The sequence below is a fragment of the Myxocyprinus asiaticus genome, chromosome 35 (assembly GCF_019703515.2).
Source record: "Myxocyprinus asiaticus isolate MX2 ecotype Aquarium Trade chromosome 35, UBuf_Myxa_2, whole genome shotgun sequence".
Lineage (NCBI taxonomy): Eukaryota > Metazoa > Chordata > Actinopteri > Cypriniformes > Catostomidae > Myxocyprinus > Myxocyprinus asiaticus.
Window position 1 is genome coordinate 28,019,142 of NC_059378.1, and position 21,003 is coordinate 28,040,144.

The 21,003-nt window shown below is 42.5% G+C and overlaps 1 protein-coding gene across 1 annotated transcript in view; it reads left to right on the forward strand.

Moving 5' to 3' along the window:
* Positions 1 to 21,003, forward strand: part of atg7 (ATG7 autophagy related 7 homolog (S. cerevisiae)) — a 79,065-nt gene that overhangs the window by 54,918 nt on the left and 3,144 nt on the right. The window contains 2 exon segments of the mRNA XM_051672336.1: positions 11,028 to 11,104; positions 12,914 to 12,991. Of these exon segments, the coding sequence (XP_051528296.1) occupies positions 11,028 to 11,104; positions 12,914 to 12,991 (155 nt within the window).

Here is a 21,003-nt window from a genome sequence, read left to right on the forward strand (position 1 = left end):
GTCAAGGAATTTGGCTACAGTTGTCGTATTCCTCTTGTTAAGCCACTCCTGAACCACAGACAACGTCAGAGGCGTCTTACCTGGGCTAAGGAGAAGAAGAACTGGACTGTTGCCCAGTGTTCCAAAGTCCTCTTTTCAGATGAGAGCAAGTTTTGTATTTCATTTGGAAACCAAGGTCCTAGAGTCTGGAGGAAGGGTGGAGAAGCTCATAGCCCAAGTTGCTTGAAGTCCAGTGTTAAGTTTCCACAGTCTGTGATGATTTGGGGTGCAATGTCATCTGCTGGTGTTGGTCCATTGTGTTTTTTGAAAAGCAAAGTCACTGCACCCGTTTACCAAGAAATTTTGGAGCACTTCATGCTTCCTTCTGATGACCAGCTTTTTAAAGATGCTGATTTCATTTTCCAGCAGGATTTGGCACCTGCCCACACTGCCAAAAGCACCAAAATTTGGTTAAATGACCATGGTGTTGGTGTGCTTGACTGGCCAGCAAACTCACCAGACCTGAACCCCATAGAGAATCTATGGGGTATTGTCAAGAGGAAAATGAGAAACAAGAGACCAAAAAATGCAGATGAGCTGAAGGCCACTGTCAAAGAAACCTGGGCTTCCATACCACCACAGCAGTGCCACAAACTGATCACCTCCATGCCACGCCGAATTGAGGCAGTAATTAAAGCAAAAGGAGCCCCTACCAAGTATTGAGTACATATACAGTAAATTAACATACTTTCCAGAAGGCCAACAATTCACTAAAAATGTTTTTTTTATTGGTCTTATGATGTATTCTAATTTTTTGAGATAGTGAATTGGTGGGTTTTTGTTAAATGTGAGCCAAAATCATCACAATTAAAAGAACCAAAGACTTAAACTACTTCAGTCTGTGTGCATTGAATTTATTTAATGCACGAGTTTCACAATTTGAGTTGAATTACTGAAATAAATGAACTTTTCCACGACATTCTAATTTATTGAGATGCACCTGTATATATATACATTTTTTTTAATTGAAGCAAAAAAAGTTATCCAACACCTATATCACCCATGTGAAAAACGAACTGCCCCCTTAAACTTAATGGTTGTGCCACCTGTAGCAGCAACAACTGCAACCAAACATTTCCGATAACTGGAGATCAGTCTTTCACAACGCTGTGTTGGAATTTTGACCCACTCGTCTTTGCAGGACTGCATTAATTCAGCCACATTGGAGGGTTTTTGAGCATGAACTGCACGTTTAAGGTCCTGCCACAGCATCTCAATTGGAGGTGGACTTAGTTCTATGCTTTGGATCATTGTCTTGCTGCATAATCCAGTTGTGCTTGAGCTTCAACCCACGGACTGATGACCGGACGTTCTCCTTTAGGATTTTCTGGTAGAGAGTAGAATTCGTGTTTCCCTCAATTATTGCAAGTCGCCCTGGCCCTGAAGCAGCAAAGCATTCCCACACCATCACGCTACCACCACCATGCTTGACTGTAGGTATGATGTTCTTTTTGTGGAATTCCATGTTTGATTTATGCCAGATGTAATGGGACCCCTGTCTTCCAAACAGTTCCACTTTTGACTCATCAGTCCACAGAACATTCATCCAAAAGGTTTGCGGATCATCAAGGTGTGTTTTGGCAAAATTGAGATGAGCCTTAATGTTCTTCTGGGTTAGCAGTGGTTTTCGTCTTGCCACTCTTCAATGGATGGCATTTTTGGCCAGTGTCTTTCTGATAGTGGAGTCATGAACAGTGACCTTTATTGATGTGAGAGAGGCCTACAGTTCCTTGGATGTTGTCCTTGGCTTTTTTGTGACTTACTGGATGAGTCGTCGCTGTGCTCTTGGAGGAATTTTGGAAGGTCGGCCACTTCTGGGAAGGTTCACTACTGTGCCAAGTTTTCTCCATAATGGCTCTCACTGTGGTTCTTTGGAGTCCCAGAGCCTTTGAAATACCTTTGAAACCCTTCCCAGACTGATGTATTTCAATCAACTTTTTCCTCATTTATGTAATTTTTTTCGACCTTGGCATTAGAGCCCACCCGCTATGGGATTTTTGAGACTGATACCGATTTTAGAGAGGGAAAATTCACCGATTACCGATATGGTGACCGATATAGCTAATTTTTGAGCTGGAATAAAAACAGACCTTTTCTATGTGGATTGTGCACCGATATGACTATGCAAAGGTACTCAGAAGGCTGCTTTCTTAAATATTTTTATCAAAGAACATTTGACATTATTATTATACATTGTCAACAAATTTTAGAAATGAACACTGAGAAAATAAAGAATAAATAAAAATACAATAAATAGCTTAATAAACATCAGTACTGTTAGTATAAGTCAACTGCTGACCACTTAAAGAATAAACAAAATAAATAAAATAAAATAAAAATTAGTACTGTATGTTTAGTAAGTCAATTGCTGACCATTTAAATAAATAATAAATAAAAATACAATAAATAGCTAAATAAACATCAGTACTGTTTAGTATCAGTCAATTGCTGACCATTTAAATAAAGAATAAATAAAAATAAAATAAAATAAATAGCTTAATTAACATCAGTACTGTATGTTTAGTATAAGTCAATTGCTGACCATTTAAATAAAAATAAAATAAATAGCTTAATTAACATCAGTACTGCATGTTTAGTATCAGTCAAATGCTGACCATTTAAATAAAGAATAAATTCAAATAAAATAAATAGTTAAATAAACATCAGTACTGTTTAGTATCAGTCAATGGCTGACCATTTAAATAAAGAATAAGTACAAATAAAATAAATAGCTAAATAAACATCAGTACTGTATGTTTAGTATCAGTCAAATTCTGACTATTTAAATAAAGAATAAATTCAAATAAAATAAATAGCTAAATAAACAACAGGGGCCGGTTGCACCAGCTATATGTACGTTACAACTTAGCTTAGTTGTGGCGTAAATGGGCATTAAGTCACAATTTATGCTCTACTAAATATTTGAGCGTTGCACCATTAAATTTATGTAGGATGTAACCCTACGTATAAACTAAATATATACGGAAGCCTCCGACCGGGAGTAACTGATGGAATAAAAAAGCAGACTCATTTAATGACATCAATGAGCTCATGACAGGCATCAGTCCGTTCAACATATATGATGGTGTTGGCATTTACACTCATTTACATTTACGAGAGAGAAAAAAAAACGTACTTTTAAGCGGCTCTTTAGCATGAAACCGATCTAACGGTGCCGTTTTTAGGGTGTGTCGCCCGGTGTCAAGTTTCAACACATTCAATATATATATATATATATATATAGGATATTAAAATGAATAAATGTCTATTTTTCCAGCCTGTTGTATTAGAATTTATCACCCCTCATTTATTTTAGATACAGTTTTTATATATTATTATTTACACAGGGCTAATATACTATTTATTAAATCTACTTTTATTACGTATCCTATTTTAATGTCTGGAAAACCAGACTTTTAAATATTACATTTTATAAATGCAACAACTGGAATTGTTCGGTTGAAGGGGATATCAAACTGCAAATCCTGAACAAAACAGTTTGATGAATACATGATTACACGCTGACAAGGTATGAAAGAAGCTATGTGGTTAGCTAGTTAGCTGTAGGCTTGTTGCTATGGAGAGTAAAAGATGGACTTTATTTACTTTCCAGCATTGTGTCTCACCAACTAAGTAACAGCGAAGTGTGAAATCAACACTCACCACACACAATCCACCACCTGCTGATGTCTGCTGAGCTGCAAAAAGATGCTCTGATGTTTACCTTTCAGTTTGCTACATTACTTACTGCACTGACAAAATATAGCTGGCTAACAGCAAACAGATGTGATAAACATAAGTGACATGGTTGTCAGGGACAGGGTTAACGTTATATTAGTTATATAAAATGATGGGGCTACCTTGCGCACGGAGATCGCTACCCTCCTACGGAAGGGTGCGATAGAACCTGTCCCTCCGGCCGAGATGAAGAAGGGGTTTTACAGCCCCTACTTCATCGTACCGAAAAAAGGCGGTGGGTTGCGGCCAATCTTGGACCTGCGAGTACTGAACCAGGCTTTACACAGACTCCCGTTCAAGATGCTGATGCAAAAACGCATTCTGGCGAGTGTCCGGAATCGAGATTGGTTCGCGACGGTAGACATGAAGGAAGCGTACTTCCACGTCTCGATTCTACCTCGACACAGACCCTTCCTGCGGTTTGCATTCGAGGGTCAGGCGTATCAGTACAAGGTCCTCCCTTTCGGCCTGTCCTTGTCTCCTCATGTCTTCAGGAAAGTCGCAGAGGCAGCCCTTGCCCCGTTAAGGGAAGTGGGCATTCACGTTCTCAACTATCTCGACGATTGGCTAATCCTAGCTCACTCTCGGGACATGTTGTGTGCACACAGGGACTTGGTGCTCTCACACCTCAGCCGACTAGGGCTTCGGGTCAACTGGGAAAAGAGCAAGCTCCTCCTGGTTCAGAGCATCTCTTTCCTCGGTTTGGAGTTAGACTCCGTCTCTTTGACAGCGCGCCTCACGAATGAGCGTGCACAGTCAGCGGTTCCACTGAAACTTTTTCAGAGGCTCCTGGGGTATATGGCATCCTCAGCAGTGGCCACCCCGCTCGGGTTGATGCATATGAGACCACTTCAGCACTGGCTTCAGACTCTCAGTCCCGAGATGGGCATGACGCCACGGGACACATCGCGTGGTCATCACGCTGGTCTGTCACCATCTTTTCAGCCCTTGGACCGACCTCTCGTTTCTACGGGCAGGTGTTCCCCTAGAACTGGTCTCCAGGCGCGTCATGGTCACAACGGGCGCCTCAGAAACAGGCTGGGGCGTTGTTTGCAATGGGCATGCAGCTGCTGGCTTGTGGACGGGCCCGCGACTGCATTGGCACATCAACTGCCTCGAGTTGTTGGCAATTCTGCCCGCCCTGTGGAGGTTTCGGCCGTTGATCCAGGGCAAGCACGTGTTAGTTCAGACAGACAACACGGCAACGGTAGCATATGTCAACCGCCAAGGTGGTCTGCCCTCTCATTGTATGTCACAATTCGCCCGCCGTCTCCTCCTCTGGAGTCAGCAGCACTTCAAGTCGCTGCGAGCCACTCACATCCCGGGCAACCTCAACACAACAGCGGACGCGCTGTCACGGCAGGTTACACTCAGGGTAGAGTGGAGACTCCACCCTCAGGTGGTCCAGTTGAAATCCTGCCACTACCCGCTCTGGTACGCCCTGACCGAGGCCCCCCTCAGCATAAATGCTTTGGCACACAGCTGGCCCCCTGGCCTGCACAAATATGCAGACCCTGTGCAAGGTCAGGGAGGACGAGGAGCAGGTCATCCTGGTAGCACCCTACTGGCCCACCCAGACGTGGTTCTCGGACCTCACGCTCCTCGTGACAGCCCCCCCTGGCGAATTCCCCTGAGGAAGGACCTTCTTTCTCAGGGACGGGGCACCATCTGGCACCCGTGACAGACCTCTGGAATTTCCATGTCTGGCCCCTGGATGGGACGCGGAAGACCTAAGCTGCGGTGGTAGACACGATCACTCAGGCTAGGGCCCCCTCTACGAGACGCCTGTATGCCTTTAAGTGGCGTCTGTTCACTAAGTGGTGTTCTTCCCGACGGGATGACCCCCAGAGATGTGCAGTCGGATCAGTGCTTTCCTTCCTGAAGGAGAGGTTGGAAGGGAGGCTGTCCCCTTCCACCTTGAAGGTGTACGTTGCCCCCATAGCAGCACACCATGACGCAGTTGACAGTAAGTCCTTAGGGAAGCACGACCTGATCATCAGGTTCCTAAGAGGTGCCACTGAATCCCTCCAGACACTCCACATGGTCGAAAAGACCATGTGACATATTTTTCCACGTAAATATCCCCCCCTCTCTTTGGGCGAGGTGTGGTCTCTGCAGTGTCCTCCCCTTGGGAGTGTCGGGGGGTGTCCTCCCCTTGGGAGACAGACCTGGCAGCCCAGTCGGATAATCCTTCTTCTTTTTTAGGGAGTGGAAAAAGAGAAGGGGAAAAGAGGCCACAACTGGGTTAGCCTGTTTCTATCTTTTGGGTAGTCGACTTGTCCCCAAAGGGCCATTCGACACTCATAACTATGTTGGGGGAGGTTACGTGTCGACCTGGTGCGCTGGCTACGAGGCACACAGTGGTCTGCCCACCACACACTGCCAATTCATGTAACACAGTTCAGCCAGTTGTGGCGTTTCATATAGGGACTCCTAGTGTCACTACATCGACACAACGTCGAGTGAGTGACAGATAGGGAACGTCATGGTTACTTGCGTAACCTCCGTTCCCTGATGGAGGGAACGAGACGTTGTGTCCCTCCTGCCACAACGCTGAACTACCCGCTGAAATGGCCAGACCTTGTCACGGCTCCTCAGCATAAAACCTGAATGAGTAGTTGCATACCAGCTCCTTTTATACCATTATGTCCGGGGGAGTGGCATGCAAATACCACTTGCCAATTTTCATTAACCTTTTATCAAAGACCAGAGGTGTCTAGGGCTCCCAAGAGTGACCCCTAATGTCACTACATCGACACAATGTCTCGTTCCCTCCATCAGGGAATGGAGGTTACGCAAGTAACCATAACGTTTTGTAGGCTATGCTAAGTTAATAGCCAAAATATTTGGGTAAAACAAGTGATCCCGGAAAGTGTTTGTCAAAATTACATGTTATGCAGTGTAGAGATCAGGCAATATGTATGTATTAAAACATGCCTGCTTACATTGTTACTGAAAAATTCCCAAATAAATTGATATTGAATCAAATAAAATTGTAATCTATTTGATTCAAATTAAATTGGGAAATCAGTGCCAGTTACAAATATTATATTATACAAATATCCCCAACCCTACAAATATTAGTTGATGTTGATTTAATTGTATTGGTAACAGCCTACAGTATTTCATTATTCAAATCAATGTAAATTATTAAATTGAAGTATTTGACATAAAAAGAGAGTCATTGTATAAGGTTTAAAAAATTGCCCTAACAAAGGAGAAAAATTTGCCTGGAAATCAAATATTTCCCCCTAATGGAAAAGTTAGTTTCTGACCCTGGTGTTGATGTTGCTGTGGAGGTGGTCATGCGTGGCTCAAGCCCCCTTGAGATGTCATTAAGTGGCAGAAAAGGGTTTTTGCTGCTTTTATTTTATTTTATTTTTTTACTTATTTTTTTGTGCATTCAATCAAATTGTTGAAAATATCAAACTTCAATGGTTCACAGCGTGTCTTGTGACCTAATGTGACCATGTTGCAAGAACCAGTGATGTTTTATGTTATCAACATAGCCGCGATATTTATTTCAGTGCTTTATTAGGGGTCCAAGCACAAAGTCTACTGTGTTTTTTAAAAAACACAGCAGTTTTAAATTCATGTTAGAGGTATGAAAGTGTCATTTATGTTTGTGGTGGTGGGGGCGTGGTCGAGCGTTCGTCCGGAAAGAAAGCGGTAAGGGTGCACACACCTGAGCACTAGATGTCTAACACCTGTTTCTGATTGATGTGAGCAATTGGGAGAGTTATATAAGGAGGAACCATGCCAGAAACTGGGAGAGAGAGTCGCGTTTCAACAGCCAGTGTGTGTGTTCATTTATGTTGAAACTGAAAAGCTGTTTTGAGTTACATGTTATTAAAAACCTACCTTTTGAGTTGAGTTGAGATGAAGATGGATATGCACGGCCATGCGTTTGCCTTCACTCAACAGCTCCGTGACACCTGCCGGAAGTGGCTGCTGGCTGAGGACCACGACGCCGAGGGAGTCATAAATCTCGTGGTGCTGGAACAACTTATCCGTCGTTTGCCGAAAGGAATGGTGGAGTGGGTCCAGTGCCACTGCCCGGCGTCATTGGAGGAGGCCGTCCAACTGGCAGAGTAACATATGTCGGTGTATCAGAGGGCGGAAGAACCCTCCCACTCTCTCTCCCCTTCCTCTTTCTGTCCCCCTTCTCTCCCCTCTCACTCTGTCCCTTTTTTACAGCCCATCCCGGTTCCCTGGAGGCACGGGAATGTACCGCCGAAGCAGACTCCCCGTTCACAGGGGTTTCCCTGTCATCAGTGCCCACTATGTCTCTTCGCTCTCCCCCTCAGGTGGTTGAACCCACTGAGTAACACCTGGGCCTGCCTGCTGGAGTTGCGGGAAACCTGGGCATTTCCGGGACCAATTCCCAGTGATGGAACTGGGAACATTTAATTTCGGGGGCAAAAGCAGTGGAGGCTGCGGTTAGTTCCCGCCTCACCCATCCACAAATTTTGGGAACGAATTGGCCAGAATTTTAGACTCTATTAAAGGGAATATGCATGGATGGGTCCTGCCACATAGCATCTTGGTGTGGTGTGTGACACGCTGGCTGGGAAGGCGGAGCCAGGGCCATCTACAGCAGCTCCACATCAGGATAGTAAGGGAGGGGGAAGTCTTGGCTTCCCCTGCCCTTAGAGGATTCCCTGCTTGGGATTTCCCTCTGGAGCAGTCACAAGATGAGACCCTTAGGCATGCCTTTGATCAAGTGAAAGTGGTTGATGGTCAACGTCTCCGGCTGGACTTTACTCGCACATATCCGTATTTTTCAATTATTAAAGATAGGTTGTGTTGAGTGGCGCAGGATGCTCAGACAAAAGAAGATACAACCCAGCTGTTGATACCATAGAGCCGTCGGGAAAGGCTATTCCAGACGGCTCATCACAATCCAATGGCGGGTCACTTAGGGTGAGAAAAAACACTAAACCGTCTAATGGCCGTTTCTATTGGCCAGGCATTCACAGAGATTTTCGCAGGTGGTGTGCGGCATGCCGTGAATGTCAGTTGGTGAATCCACCGATCACCCCAAAAGCACCATTGCGCCCTTTGAGAGAATTGGCATGGACCTTGTCGGGCCATTAGAGTGGATGGCATGCGGACATCACTTTGTATTGGTTCTGGTGGACTATGCAATACGATATCCGGAAGCAGTGCCTCTACGCAACATTTCAGCACTCTTTCATCCTGAGTGGGGATTCTGAAAGAAATCCTCACTGATCAGGGCACTATATTTATGTCACAAACACTACACGAACTGTATAAATTATTGGGTATTAAATCGATTCACACCAGTGTTTACCACCCACAAACAGATGGGTTGGTGGAACTGTTGCAGCGGGGGCGTGGTCGAGCATCCGTCCGGAGAGAGATAAAGCGGTAAGGGTGCTGACACTTGAGCTAAATTATGTCTAACACCTATCTCTTATTCCAGTGAGCATGGGGAGAGGGGCATATAAGCAGCCACTCTACCAGCAGACAGGGAGAGAGAGAGTCTGGCACAAGAAAGCCCATGGTGGGGGGGACAGACCGGATGACTTCCCGGCCTGAGTTGGGCAGTGGGGTATGAGGCAGCGTGGGCGTGGTCGAGCGTTCATCCGGTGAGAGAGAAAGCTTAAGGGTACACACACCTGAGCACTAGATGTCTAACACCTGTTTCTGATTGCAGTGAGTATGGGGAGAGCGATATAAGGAGGAATGATGCCAGAAATGGGGAGAGAGAGAGTCGCGCTTCAACAGCCAGAGTGTGTGTTCATTTATGTTGAAACTGAAAAGCTGTTTTGAGTTACATGACCTACCTCGAGTTACATGACCTACCAAAAACCTACCTTTTGAGTTGAAGCCCCACGTTTCCCGCTTCCTCCTTTCACCCAACCACAAACCCTGTTACAATATTGTAGAACAAAATGTGAAAATATCTGCAAATAATTTTAACCACAGATCTTATGTAACTCAAAAATAGGAAACCTATTTTAAAAACCCATTGACAATTCCCATGGTGAATCACTGAACAGCTTTATATCAAGCAATTGTTTATCAAAGAAATGTCAAAGTTCATCACAGTTAATGCCAAGAAGTGTGGAGACAGATCAGGTCATGGAAAACCTCAAATATCAGGGAATTGGGGGGCCTGGGTAGCTCAGCGAGTATTGATGCTGACTACCACCCCTGGAGTCAAGAGTTCGAATCCAGGGCATGCTGAGTGACTCCAGCCAGGTCTCCTAAGCAACCAATTGGTCCGGTTGCTAGGGAGGGTAGAGTCACATGGGGTAACCTCTTCGTGGTCGCGATTAGGGGTTCTCACTCTCAATGGGGCGTGTGGTAAGTTGTGCGTGGATCGCGGAGAGTACCATGTGCCTCCACATACTGTGAGTCTCCGCGGTGTCATGCACAGCGAGCCACATGATAAGATGCTTGGATTGACTGTCTCAGAAGCGGAGGCAACTGAGACTTGTCCTCCGCCACCCGGATTGAGGTGAGTAACCGCACCACCACGAGGAGTAGTGGGAATTGGGCATTCCAAATTGGGAAAAATTTAAGGGGATAAAATAAAATATATATACTGTATATACAGTACTGTACAAAAGTTTTAGGCACTTGAGAAAAATGTTGCATAGTGAGGATGTCTTCAAAAATAATGTCATAAATAGTTAATTTATCAATTAACATCATACAAAGTATATTAAACATAAAAAAAGCTAAATCAATATTTGGTGTGACCACCTTTACCTTCAAAACAGCACCAATTTTCCTAGGTACACCTGGATACAGTTTTTCTTGGTTGTTGGCAGATAGGATGTTCCAAGCTTCTTGGAGAATTTGCCACAGTTCTTCTATTTATTTCGGCTGTCTCAACTGCGTCTGTCTCCTCTTGTAATCCCAGGCTGACTCAGTATTCAGTGGGGGGCTCTGTGGGGACCATGCTATCTGTTGCAGGGCTCCCTGTTCTTCTGTTCTATTCTATTCGCAAAAGAAATGTTTGGGAGTCTAAAATGTATATTTCCTATTGACACACTAAAGCTGAAAGTATAAATAACCATCTTAAGACAAATGTTTTTGTGAAGCATCTTATGTGCCTAAGACTTTTGCACAGTACTGTATGTCAGGAAATTGTAAAACTGTACGTGTGGGAACTAGTGTAGGCACTGGACTTGCAAAGCATTAAGGTGATAAATTCTGCAGTGTCCATGACCTCTTATTGTTATTCAACTGTAAGCATCACTTTTTCGTATTCTCAGGAGCATCTCTGTTCTCCAACATACTGGGACACCGTCTTGGCTGCTACTTCTGTAACGATGTGGTTGCCCCTGGAGACGTGAGTTCTTATTATAGTTGCATGTTTTTTTTAAAAGCTTTAGTGGAATTTACTCTAAGGCTTTCCTAGGGACACATATAATAATATTAATGTATATTAAGAATCATGTAGCCAAAGCCAGTCAATCATACACTAAAAAAGACTTGGATTCCCTGGATGCTTTTAGCTGAAAATGTCCTGAAGCAAAATCTGATTTTATATATATATATATATATATATATATATACACACAGTTGAAGTCAGAAGTTTATATACACTTAGATTGAAGTCATTAAAACTAATTTTTCAACCACTCCACAGATTTAATATTACCAAACTATAGTTTTGACAAGTCATTTAGGACATCTACTTTGTGCATGACATGAGTAATTTTTCCAACAATTGTTTACAGACAGATTGTTTCACATTTAATTGACTATATCACAATTCCAGTGGGTCAGAAGTGTACATACACTAAGTTAATTGTGCTTTTAAGCAGCTTGGAAAATTCCAGAAAATTATGTCAACCCTTTAGACAATTAGCCAATTAGCTTCTGATAGGAGGTGTACTGAATTGGAGGTGTACCTGTGGATGTATTTTAAGGCCTACCTTCAAACTCAGGGCCTCTTTGCTTGACATCGTGGTATTCGTATTCTGTCTCCTAGAAATTAACATAGTTTGGTGCAAAAAGTGCAGATCAATCCCAGAACAATAGCAAAGGACCTTGTGAAGATGCTGGAGGAAACAGGTAGACAAGTATCTATATCCACCGTAAAGCGAGTCTTATATCGACATAACGTGAAAGGCTGCTCAGCAAGGAAGAAGCCACTGCTCCAAAACCACCATAAAAAAAAGCCAGACTACAGTTTGCAAATGCACATGGGGACAAAGATCTTATTTTTTGGAGAAATGTCCTCTGGTCTAATGAAACAAAAATTGAACAGTTTGGCCAAAATGACCATTGTTATGTTTGGAGGGAAAAGGGTGAGGCTTGCAAGCCAAAGAACACCATCCCAACCATGAAGCATGGTGGTGGCAGCATCATGTTGTGGGGGTGCATTTCTGCAGGAGGGACTGGTGCACTTCACAAAATAGATGGCATCATGAGGAAGAAAAATAATGTACATATATTGAAGCAACATCCCAAGACATCAGCCAGGAAGTTAAAGCTTGTCGCAAATGGGTCTTTCAAATGGACAATGACCCCAAGCATACCTCCAAAGTTGTGGCAAAATGGCTTAAGGACAACAAAGTCAAGGTATTGGAGTGGCCATCACAAAGCCCTGACCTCAGTCTGATAGAAAATATGTGGGCAGAACTGAAAAAGCATGTGCGAGCAAGGAGGCCTACAAACCTGACTCAGTTACATCAGTTCTGTCTAGAGGAATGGGCCAAAATTCCAGCAACTTATTGTGAGAAGCTTGTGGAAGGCTACCCAAAACATTTGACCCAAGTTAAACAATTTAAAGGCAATGCTACCAAATACTAACAAATTGTATGTAAACTTCTGACCCACTGGGAATGTGATGAAAGAAATAAAAGCTGAAATAAATAATTATTTCTACTATTATTCTGACATTTCACATTCTTAAAATAAAGTAGTGATCCTAACTGACGTAACACAGGGAATGTTTTCTACGACTAAATGTCAGGAATTGTGAAAAACGAGTTTAAATGTATTTGGCTAAGGTGTATGTAAACTTCTGACTTCAACTGTATATATATATATATATATATATATAGTGTGTATATACTGTGTATATTTATATACTGAGTATATTGATCACTTAGCCAGGATCAAAGACATAATTAATGTGTGTTTTTTTAAGGATTTGTAGATTATCTGTCATGATCGCTGGAGCCCTGGCTGTTGAACTGATGGGATCTATACTCCAACATCCAGAGGGGTACGTACTTCATTAAGTTAAAACTTCCACTAAATCATAACATCCCGGCTGAATCTCAAATCTGTCCTAATCCAAATCAGGACAAGCCAAGTGCACACTACAAGACTCAAACTATTTTTATGTTTTGAGTCAGCAACTAGTCTGCGACAAATAGTCACAGATCGTAGCATGTGCCTGCTGCTGACACTCTTCTAGTTTGCATACTTTTAAGACACTTTCTGACTAGTTGTAGATGCTATGACAGATTTCAAACTGGTTTAAAAGCTGACCAGCCAGTCATCAGGTGTGGCACTGTCCCGATGAGCAAGAGAGCAGCAATGAGCAACAGCCAAGGAAATAGCAAGAGAGTGAAAGAGCACAAGAGGAGATCAATGCATTGGAAAGCGAAAGCCAAAAGAAAACCCCATCAAATTGCTCTCACGTCTCCCCAAACACTTGATTCTCAATATTTTTTCATCTGTTTTTGTCCCGTTCTGTGCAAATCAGTGCAAAAATGACCACAAGCTCTTCATTCATGTGGTTTGTTGACATTTTTGTCTAGAATTAAAACTCTCATTGCTATGTGCATAAGTTTGTATGACAAAAAATATTTAATGATTATAACTACTGTCAGAGAGGAGAATGATCTTGTTATTGACACACATATTCGATCGTTTGTGTAGCATGCATACAAACAGGGCAGAAAAAAAGACTTGGCTAGTGTGCTCTTGACTATGCTGTTTCTTGCACTTTTTTTAGTTTGAATCCATGGATGGCACATTCCTTACAAAAACAGTTTTCTGGCAGGCATTTGGCTAACATTGCTCACACTGTATTTTTACTTGCAAATGAGCTTTGTGGCGAATTTGCGGCAAGCAGTTGGAGCAAATATTTAGTAAAAAGCGCATTTGAATTCCACTGTCTGCTGTAAATTTGTAGCAGATAATTTAAGCAAGCCTCTATTAAGCCTAGGTAACTTCCCTTTCAAGTCGGTCACTTCGACGCTGCATCAGTGGTGGTGGTGTAGTGGACTAAAGCACTGAACTGGTAAGTGGAAGGTTGTTGGTTCAATCCCCACAGCCACCACCATTGTGTCCTTGAGCAAGGCACTTAACTCCAGGTTGCTCCAGGGGGATTGTCCCTGTAATCAGGGCACTGTAAGTCACTTTGGATAAAAGCATCAGCCAAATGCATAAATGTAAATGTAAATGTCAGTAGCTGACAATATGGGAACTCCTCCCAGGAGTGATGATTTTTGAAGCCCTTTAAAATCACTCTAATTTATTGGCAGATGGCACTTGAAGCTCCACCCCCGATGTGCGCATCATCATAAGGATGTAAACTGGACCACAATGTCATTTCATCAGAATTTTTCTCCTCAGGGTCATTATGTCAGATCTCATTCTCTGGATGCCTAAATCTTCGCTTCGTCGTTAAAACTGCATACCTGAACAGCGAGTGGATTATTTTCTACCTCCCTGCTTGTGCTGTGACAAACAGCATATCTTTTATCACTTATGCATTTGAAACACTGTTGCATACTGTTTTATTGAGTGTAAAGCACACTTATGCCCCTCTGCACTGGGATGGAAAGCCAGGCCGGTGCGTCCATCCAAGCCTTGTCAGCAAGGCCTACATGGCAGCAGGTCAGGCTGGTTTGTCCCTGCACACAACGGCCCTGCACACACTTGCTCAAGGACGTGGACGAAAATGGGCCAGACCCTGAGTCATTCAAAGAGCTGCGCTGGGCCATTGATTTGGTGCTCTGGGCTACAAAGATCATTGTCCAAGCCATTGGCAGATCTATGGGTAGCCTGATGTACGTAGAGTGTCATCTCTGCCTCAATTCAGTGCCTTCACTGAGCAGTTCCATGCAGCTAAAAAGCAGTCACAAGTGTACAAGCACATCTTGCCGAGGCGAGGTGGCTCTGTTGCGCAACCAACTTATTTGCGCTCTTCCTTGTCATGTTCCAATAAAAAATTCTCATTGCGAATGCTCGAGGCTCAAACATATGCACAAAAATGACCTAATTTCCAGTTCCCAATGTACTGCATGACCTCTCCCCAGGGGTGGGCAGGTTTCAGACCCTGGCTGGCATCCTTCCGGATGTTTCCAGCTGGGTTCTGAGCACAGTCGAGCATGGCTTCGTGCTTCAGTTCGCGAGACAGCTGCCTCATTTCAATGACGTTCTGTCCTCCACCGTGTCAGTGCAGGATGTGCCGATTTTTACGTTCAGAGTACAATGTCTCCTCGCCAAGGATATGATAGAGACAGTACCAGTGTGTGATGCAGGAAGGCTTCTATAGCCATTATTTTCTAGTTACCAAGAAAGATGGTGGGCTTCGGCCCATACTGGATCTGAGATGCTTAAGCCGGACACTTGTGAAGTCTCCGTTCTAGATAAGATTTTGTCTCATGTCCATCCTCTGGACTGGTTTGTGTCAATCGACCTGAAAGACCCCTCGTCACATTGCCATTATTGAGATTCACCTTTGAGGGGTCTCCATACCAGTTCAAAGCAATGTAATTATAGTTTTGCATTTTAAAGTTAGTTTTTATTTTAAAACCATATTGAAATTTGCTATAAATTTCAGTTTAGTTTTAGTTTGTTTAATGAATTTTTATTTTTTTTATTTTTTTATTTTTTGTTTAGTTTCTATTTCTTTTTTTTATATATATATATATATATATTTTAGTTTCAGTTTTTGTAATTTTACTTTAGGAATTAACAGAACACTTCCAGAGTGTTTACATCTAAAATAAGTAAGACCTTTTGAGACAACATTCTTACATGCATAATAACAAGAACGTAAGAAATAGTTTGAGATTCTACCAAGGACTAAGCACAGACTACTAGCACAGGCTTCAGAAAGATAAACAAAGCAACACATTAATAAATCATTCAATACATCGTGAGCCATCACAACTGAAGCTGTGGCACCCAGCATCTTCGTGTGAAAGAAACCCAGCATCTCTGTGCAAGAGAGAACTTCAGTGGGAGCGGTTTCAATCTCTCGTGCGCAGTTTTCTTTAGTTTGCTTCATGTGACTCATAAAGCAGCTCTGACTGCACATAGAAGTTTAGGAGTTTGTGTTTATTTAGATCAATTCCTTCCTTAGTATTTGAACTTAAATAAAGGATGCATCACAGACAAAAGGAAATAACAGCTGGGTTTACGCTTAGATTTACTCTTAGATTTAGGCTTAGATTTCTAACATCTAATTTTTGCTCCCACGGAATGCCAGATGTGCTTTATTTCACAGCATCATTGATTCTGTGTGTTACTTATTTAGTATGTTTATATAATTTGCCCATACTTTGCTCTCTGTATCCTTGTGAGCTCTTTGGAGTGCATCTGGCCTGCGAAGTGCGTGTTCTTCCTCTCGGGCTACAGCACGTCACCAGTTTAATATGATCTCGTGTTACACAGGTCAGATTTTTCTGCCATTTGTTGAGTCCGCTCCATGATTATGAAAACGATAATTACTTTTTGATCATTATTATTTTATTTCAGTTAGTTTTTCAATAACTGTTTTTATTTTCATTTAGTTTTTAAAAAAATATTTACTTTTAAATATTAATTTTATTTTAGTTTACAAAAATGTTTATAAATCAATAGTAGAGGTTTTTGTTGGCAAAAAACCTGGTTCAGAGTCCTGCCCTTAGACATGATCCTAGCTCCCTGCACATTCACGAAAAGTTGATGTCCATATTTTTAATTACCTTAAAGACTGGTTTAGTTAAGTGCAGCCAGAGGAGCAAGTGTGCGAGCACGGGGACCTGTTGCTCACACATTTGGAGCATTTGGTCCTCAGAGTCAGTTAATCGAAAAGTGTGTTGGTGCCCAGTCTGCAAGTTTCCTTTTTGGTAATGAAGCTTGGGGCTGATGACTGCCGCAGCCGCTGTCACCACGCTGGGCTTGTTACATATGAGGCCTCTTCAGTGCTGGGCCAACTCGAGGGTGCCTCGTCATTCATTACGACATGGTTGCTTGAGTCTGATGTGCTGCTGTTTAGCTGCTCTAACCATTTGGAAAGCACCTTTGTTTTATCAGAAAGATGTTGTGCTCGGCCAGGTGGTTAGATGCAAAGTTTTCACGATGGACGTGTTCAACACAGACTGGGGAGCCATTTGTGATGTTTTTCCAGCCTTTAAAACCTGGACAGGTGTGCGGGTGGTGTGGCACATAAATCGCCTGGAACTACTTACAGTCTTCCTAGTCTTTCACGTACTGATGCAGACAGACAACACTGCAGTTGTGGCATACATAAATCAACATAAATTGAACCTGGCACGCCAGCTCCTCCTCTGTTGCGAGAGGCATCTCCTGTCAGTACGTGCATTGCTCAACCCTGGGCACCTGAACTGTGGTGCAGATTTGCTCAAGGTGGCAGGCAGGGTGAGTGAAAGCTTAATCTCAGACCGTTCTATGAATTTGGGAGGTTTTCGGGGAAACTGGACCTGTTTGCCTCTCCAGAGACCATGCACTGTCACCTCTGGTACTCCATGACACAGGCTCCACTGGGCTTAGATGCACTAGCTCACAAAAGCCCAGCGAAACGCAAGCATGCATTCCCTCCCATTCATTTGCTTCTCCAAGTGTTATGCAGGGAAACGGTGCTGTTGGTTGCGTCCAAGTGGCCCAACCGGCCTTGGTTCCTGGAGCTGGTAGAGCTGTTGGATGCCCCCATTTTGGAGGATTCTACTGAGGAGAGATCTACTCTTGTAGGCATGAGGCACGATCTGGCATCTTTGGCCGGAACTGTTGAAACTTCATGTCACAGATGGATTGTCGCAGCCAGTGCTCGACACCATATTACAGGCCAGAGCTCCATCGATGAGGCTCTTGTGTGCCTTGAAATAACGGGTTTTTGCTGACTGATGCTCCTCCCCGGGTTAAGGACACGTTGCATTGCCCTGTGCAGACAGTGCTTTACTTTTTGCAAGAGTGTTTTGATTCAGGGCTCACTCCATCCACGCACAATGTGTATGTCCCTGCTATAGTAATGGGCCATGATCTTATGGGTGATTTGTCTGTGGGCACACACTCCTTGGTCATCAAGTTCTGGCAGGTAGCGAGACGGCTGAGACCCTCTTGTCCTGCTACTGTCCTGGTCTGGGACTTTGTGCATGTGCTGAATGTGCTTTTGAGAACCCCGTTTGAGCCACTCATGCAGCAAGCTTGTGCAAACTCTCTATGAAGATTTGCTTTTGCTTCAGTTAAATGTATGGGGGATCTTCAGGCCTGATCGGTCCATGATACTTGTTTAGAGTTCAGACTGGGCTTGTCGTGCTCAAGCCTAGGGAGGGTTATGTGCCCAAGGTTTTGGCTACTCCATTCAGAGCTCAAGTTGTAACCTTACCTGCTTTACTTTCTCCTCTGTTTGAGTCGGACGAGGCACAGGGACTGCTTATGCTGGTCGCTATACATGAACAATGACTGTACGAGTTAATTCAGGCTGAAGGATAAGCTTTTGCATGCTTTGGAGGCCATATAAAATGTTTGGCCATCTCTAAACAAAGACTTTCTCACTTGGTTGTCCATGCCATTATACTTCATTGTACTTGTACTTGTGATTCACAAGGTGTGCAGTGTCCCATGAGTGTTAAGGTTCACTCTACCAGGAGCATGGCCTCCTACTTGGCTTGGGCTAAAGGTGTATCCTTGGAGTACTTCTATCTGGCAGCAGGCTGTTGGTTGCTCTAACAATTTTGGCAGGTTTTATATACTCTTACCAGATTCTTGCTGCAAAGGAGGGTTCATTTCTCAATGTTCACTACCTTATTAGCTAGTGTCACTGTGTTCTGACTATTGGTCTCATGACCATGTTGATCTTTGGCTCTTTCCAGTGTGGAGAGCAATGTTTTAAACTTTTCCCCCACCACAGTTAGGATAGCGATGGTTGTACAGTGCTATCTGGGTAATGTCATTGTTAAATTATATGGGTAATGTCATTGTTAAATTATCTAACCTTGAATGGTTTGAGTTTTCTCTTTTTTCCTTCCTATTTTTCAATATAAAAGGGGAAACTTGTGTGTGTGAATCAGTAGCACAGCTTGATGGTATTAAATTTCTATAGCGTCAGCTTTAATTTACATTTGTCCAATTGACGGATTTGAAAGGGAATGATCAGGTTATGACATTAACCTTGGTTCAGTGAAAGGAGGGAACGATCAGGTTATGGTGGCAACCTTGGTTACCTGAAAGGAGGGAACGTATGCTTGGGGACTGCGAACGCTTGCCGCACTACTGATTTCTAGCAGTTATGGGACGGAGAGATTCACTCTCTTCCCTTCAATCGAAAAATCCTGATAGAATGGGGTTGTGTTCCGGTTTACACTGGTGGCCAAAAGTTTGGAATAATGTACAGATTTTGCTCTTATGAAAAGAAATTGATACTTTTATTCAACAAAGTGGCATTCAGCTGATAACAATGTATAGTCAGGACATAAATAACATGAAAAATTACTATTACAATTTGAAAAAAATTAACTACTTAAACTACTTCAAAGAGATCTCATCAAAAAATACTCCACATGCAGCAATGACAGCTTTGGAGATCCTTGGCATTCTAGCTGTCAGTTTGTCCAGACATTTCACCCCACGCTTCCTGTAGCACTTGCCATAGATGTGGCTGTCTTGCGGGCACTTCTCACGCACCTTACAGTCTAGCTGTAACCATTCTAACCTTTTCTTTTTTGTTTTTCTGTTTCAAAAGTGGCTTTTTCTTTGCAATTCTTCCCATAAGGCCTGCACCCATGAGTTTTCTCTTTACTGTTGTACATGAAACTGGTGTTGAGCGGGTAGAATTCAATGAAGCTGTCAGCTGATGACATGTGAGGCATCTGTTTCTCAAACTAGAGACTCTGATGTACTTATTCTCTTGTTTAGTTGTATCTGGGCCTTCCACATCTTTTTATGTCCTTGTTAGAGCAAGTTGTCCTTTGTCTTTGAAGACTGTAGTGTATGAAATCTTCAGTTTTTTGGCAATTTCAAGCATTGTATAGCCTTCATTCCTCCAAACAATGATTGACTGACGAGTTTCTAGAGAAAGCTGTTTCTTTTTTGCCATTTTTGACCTAATATTGGGTCATGACATGCCAGGCTATTGCATACTGTGGCAACTTAAAAACAAAGACAATGTTAAGCTTCATTTAATGAAACAGATAGCTTTCAGCTGAGTTTGATATGATGGCAAGTGATTTTCTAGTACCAAATTAGCAATTTAGCATGATTACTCAAGGATAAGATGTTGGAGTGATGGCTGCTGGAAATGGGGCCTGTCTAGATTTGATCAAATATGACTTATTTCAAATAGTGATGGTGCTGTTTTTTACACCAGTAATGTCCTGACTATACTTTGTGATCAGTTGAATGCCAGTTTGGTGAATTAAAGTACCAATTTCCTTCCGAAACAGCAAAATCATAAATTTTTTTCAAACCTTTGTCCGCCAGTGTATATGCTCGCGATGATGCATACTAAACATCAAGTGGTATCTGCCAATAAATTGGAGTGATTTGAAAGGGCTTCAGAGATCGTCACTCCTGGGAGGAGTTACCATAGCGTCAGCTACTGACACAGTGACTCGTTCCCTCCTTTCAGGGAAACAAGGTAACATAACCAGACAGTTTTTGCAGTTTCAGGGCAATATGTTATTTAACATATTTTTTAAAAGCATTTTATTTTATTGCAGTCACTTTCTTTTGAATTTTCATTTTTGATATATGAAGCACTTTGATGTATGAAAGGCACTATACAAATAAAATGTTTTATTATTATAAATTATTATTATGATTAAAACTACTTTGAAATATATCACAAACTTCACATATATCTTGACAATAACATATATTTTACTTCAGTACAAAATCCCAGTACATTTACAATCTCTCTGTATTATTTCCAAAATATGTTAACTTTAAACATAAAAATAACCAAATTCAACAAACAGTAATCAAAAATTCACATGTATTGCTCCATAAAATTGCATCAGTATTGTAAGTTTGCATGCTTTTTTAATAATTAAGTTG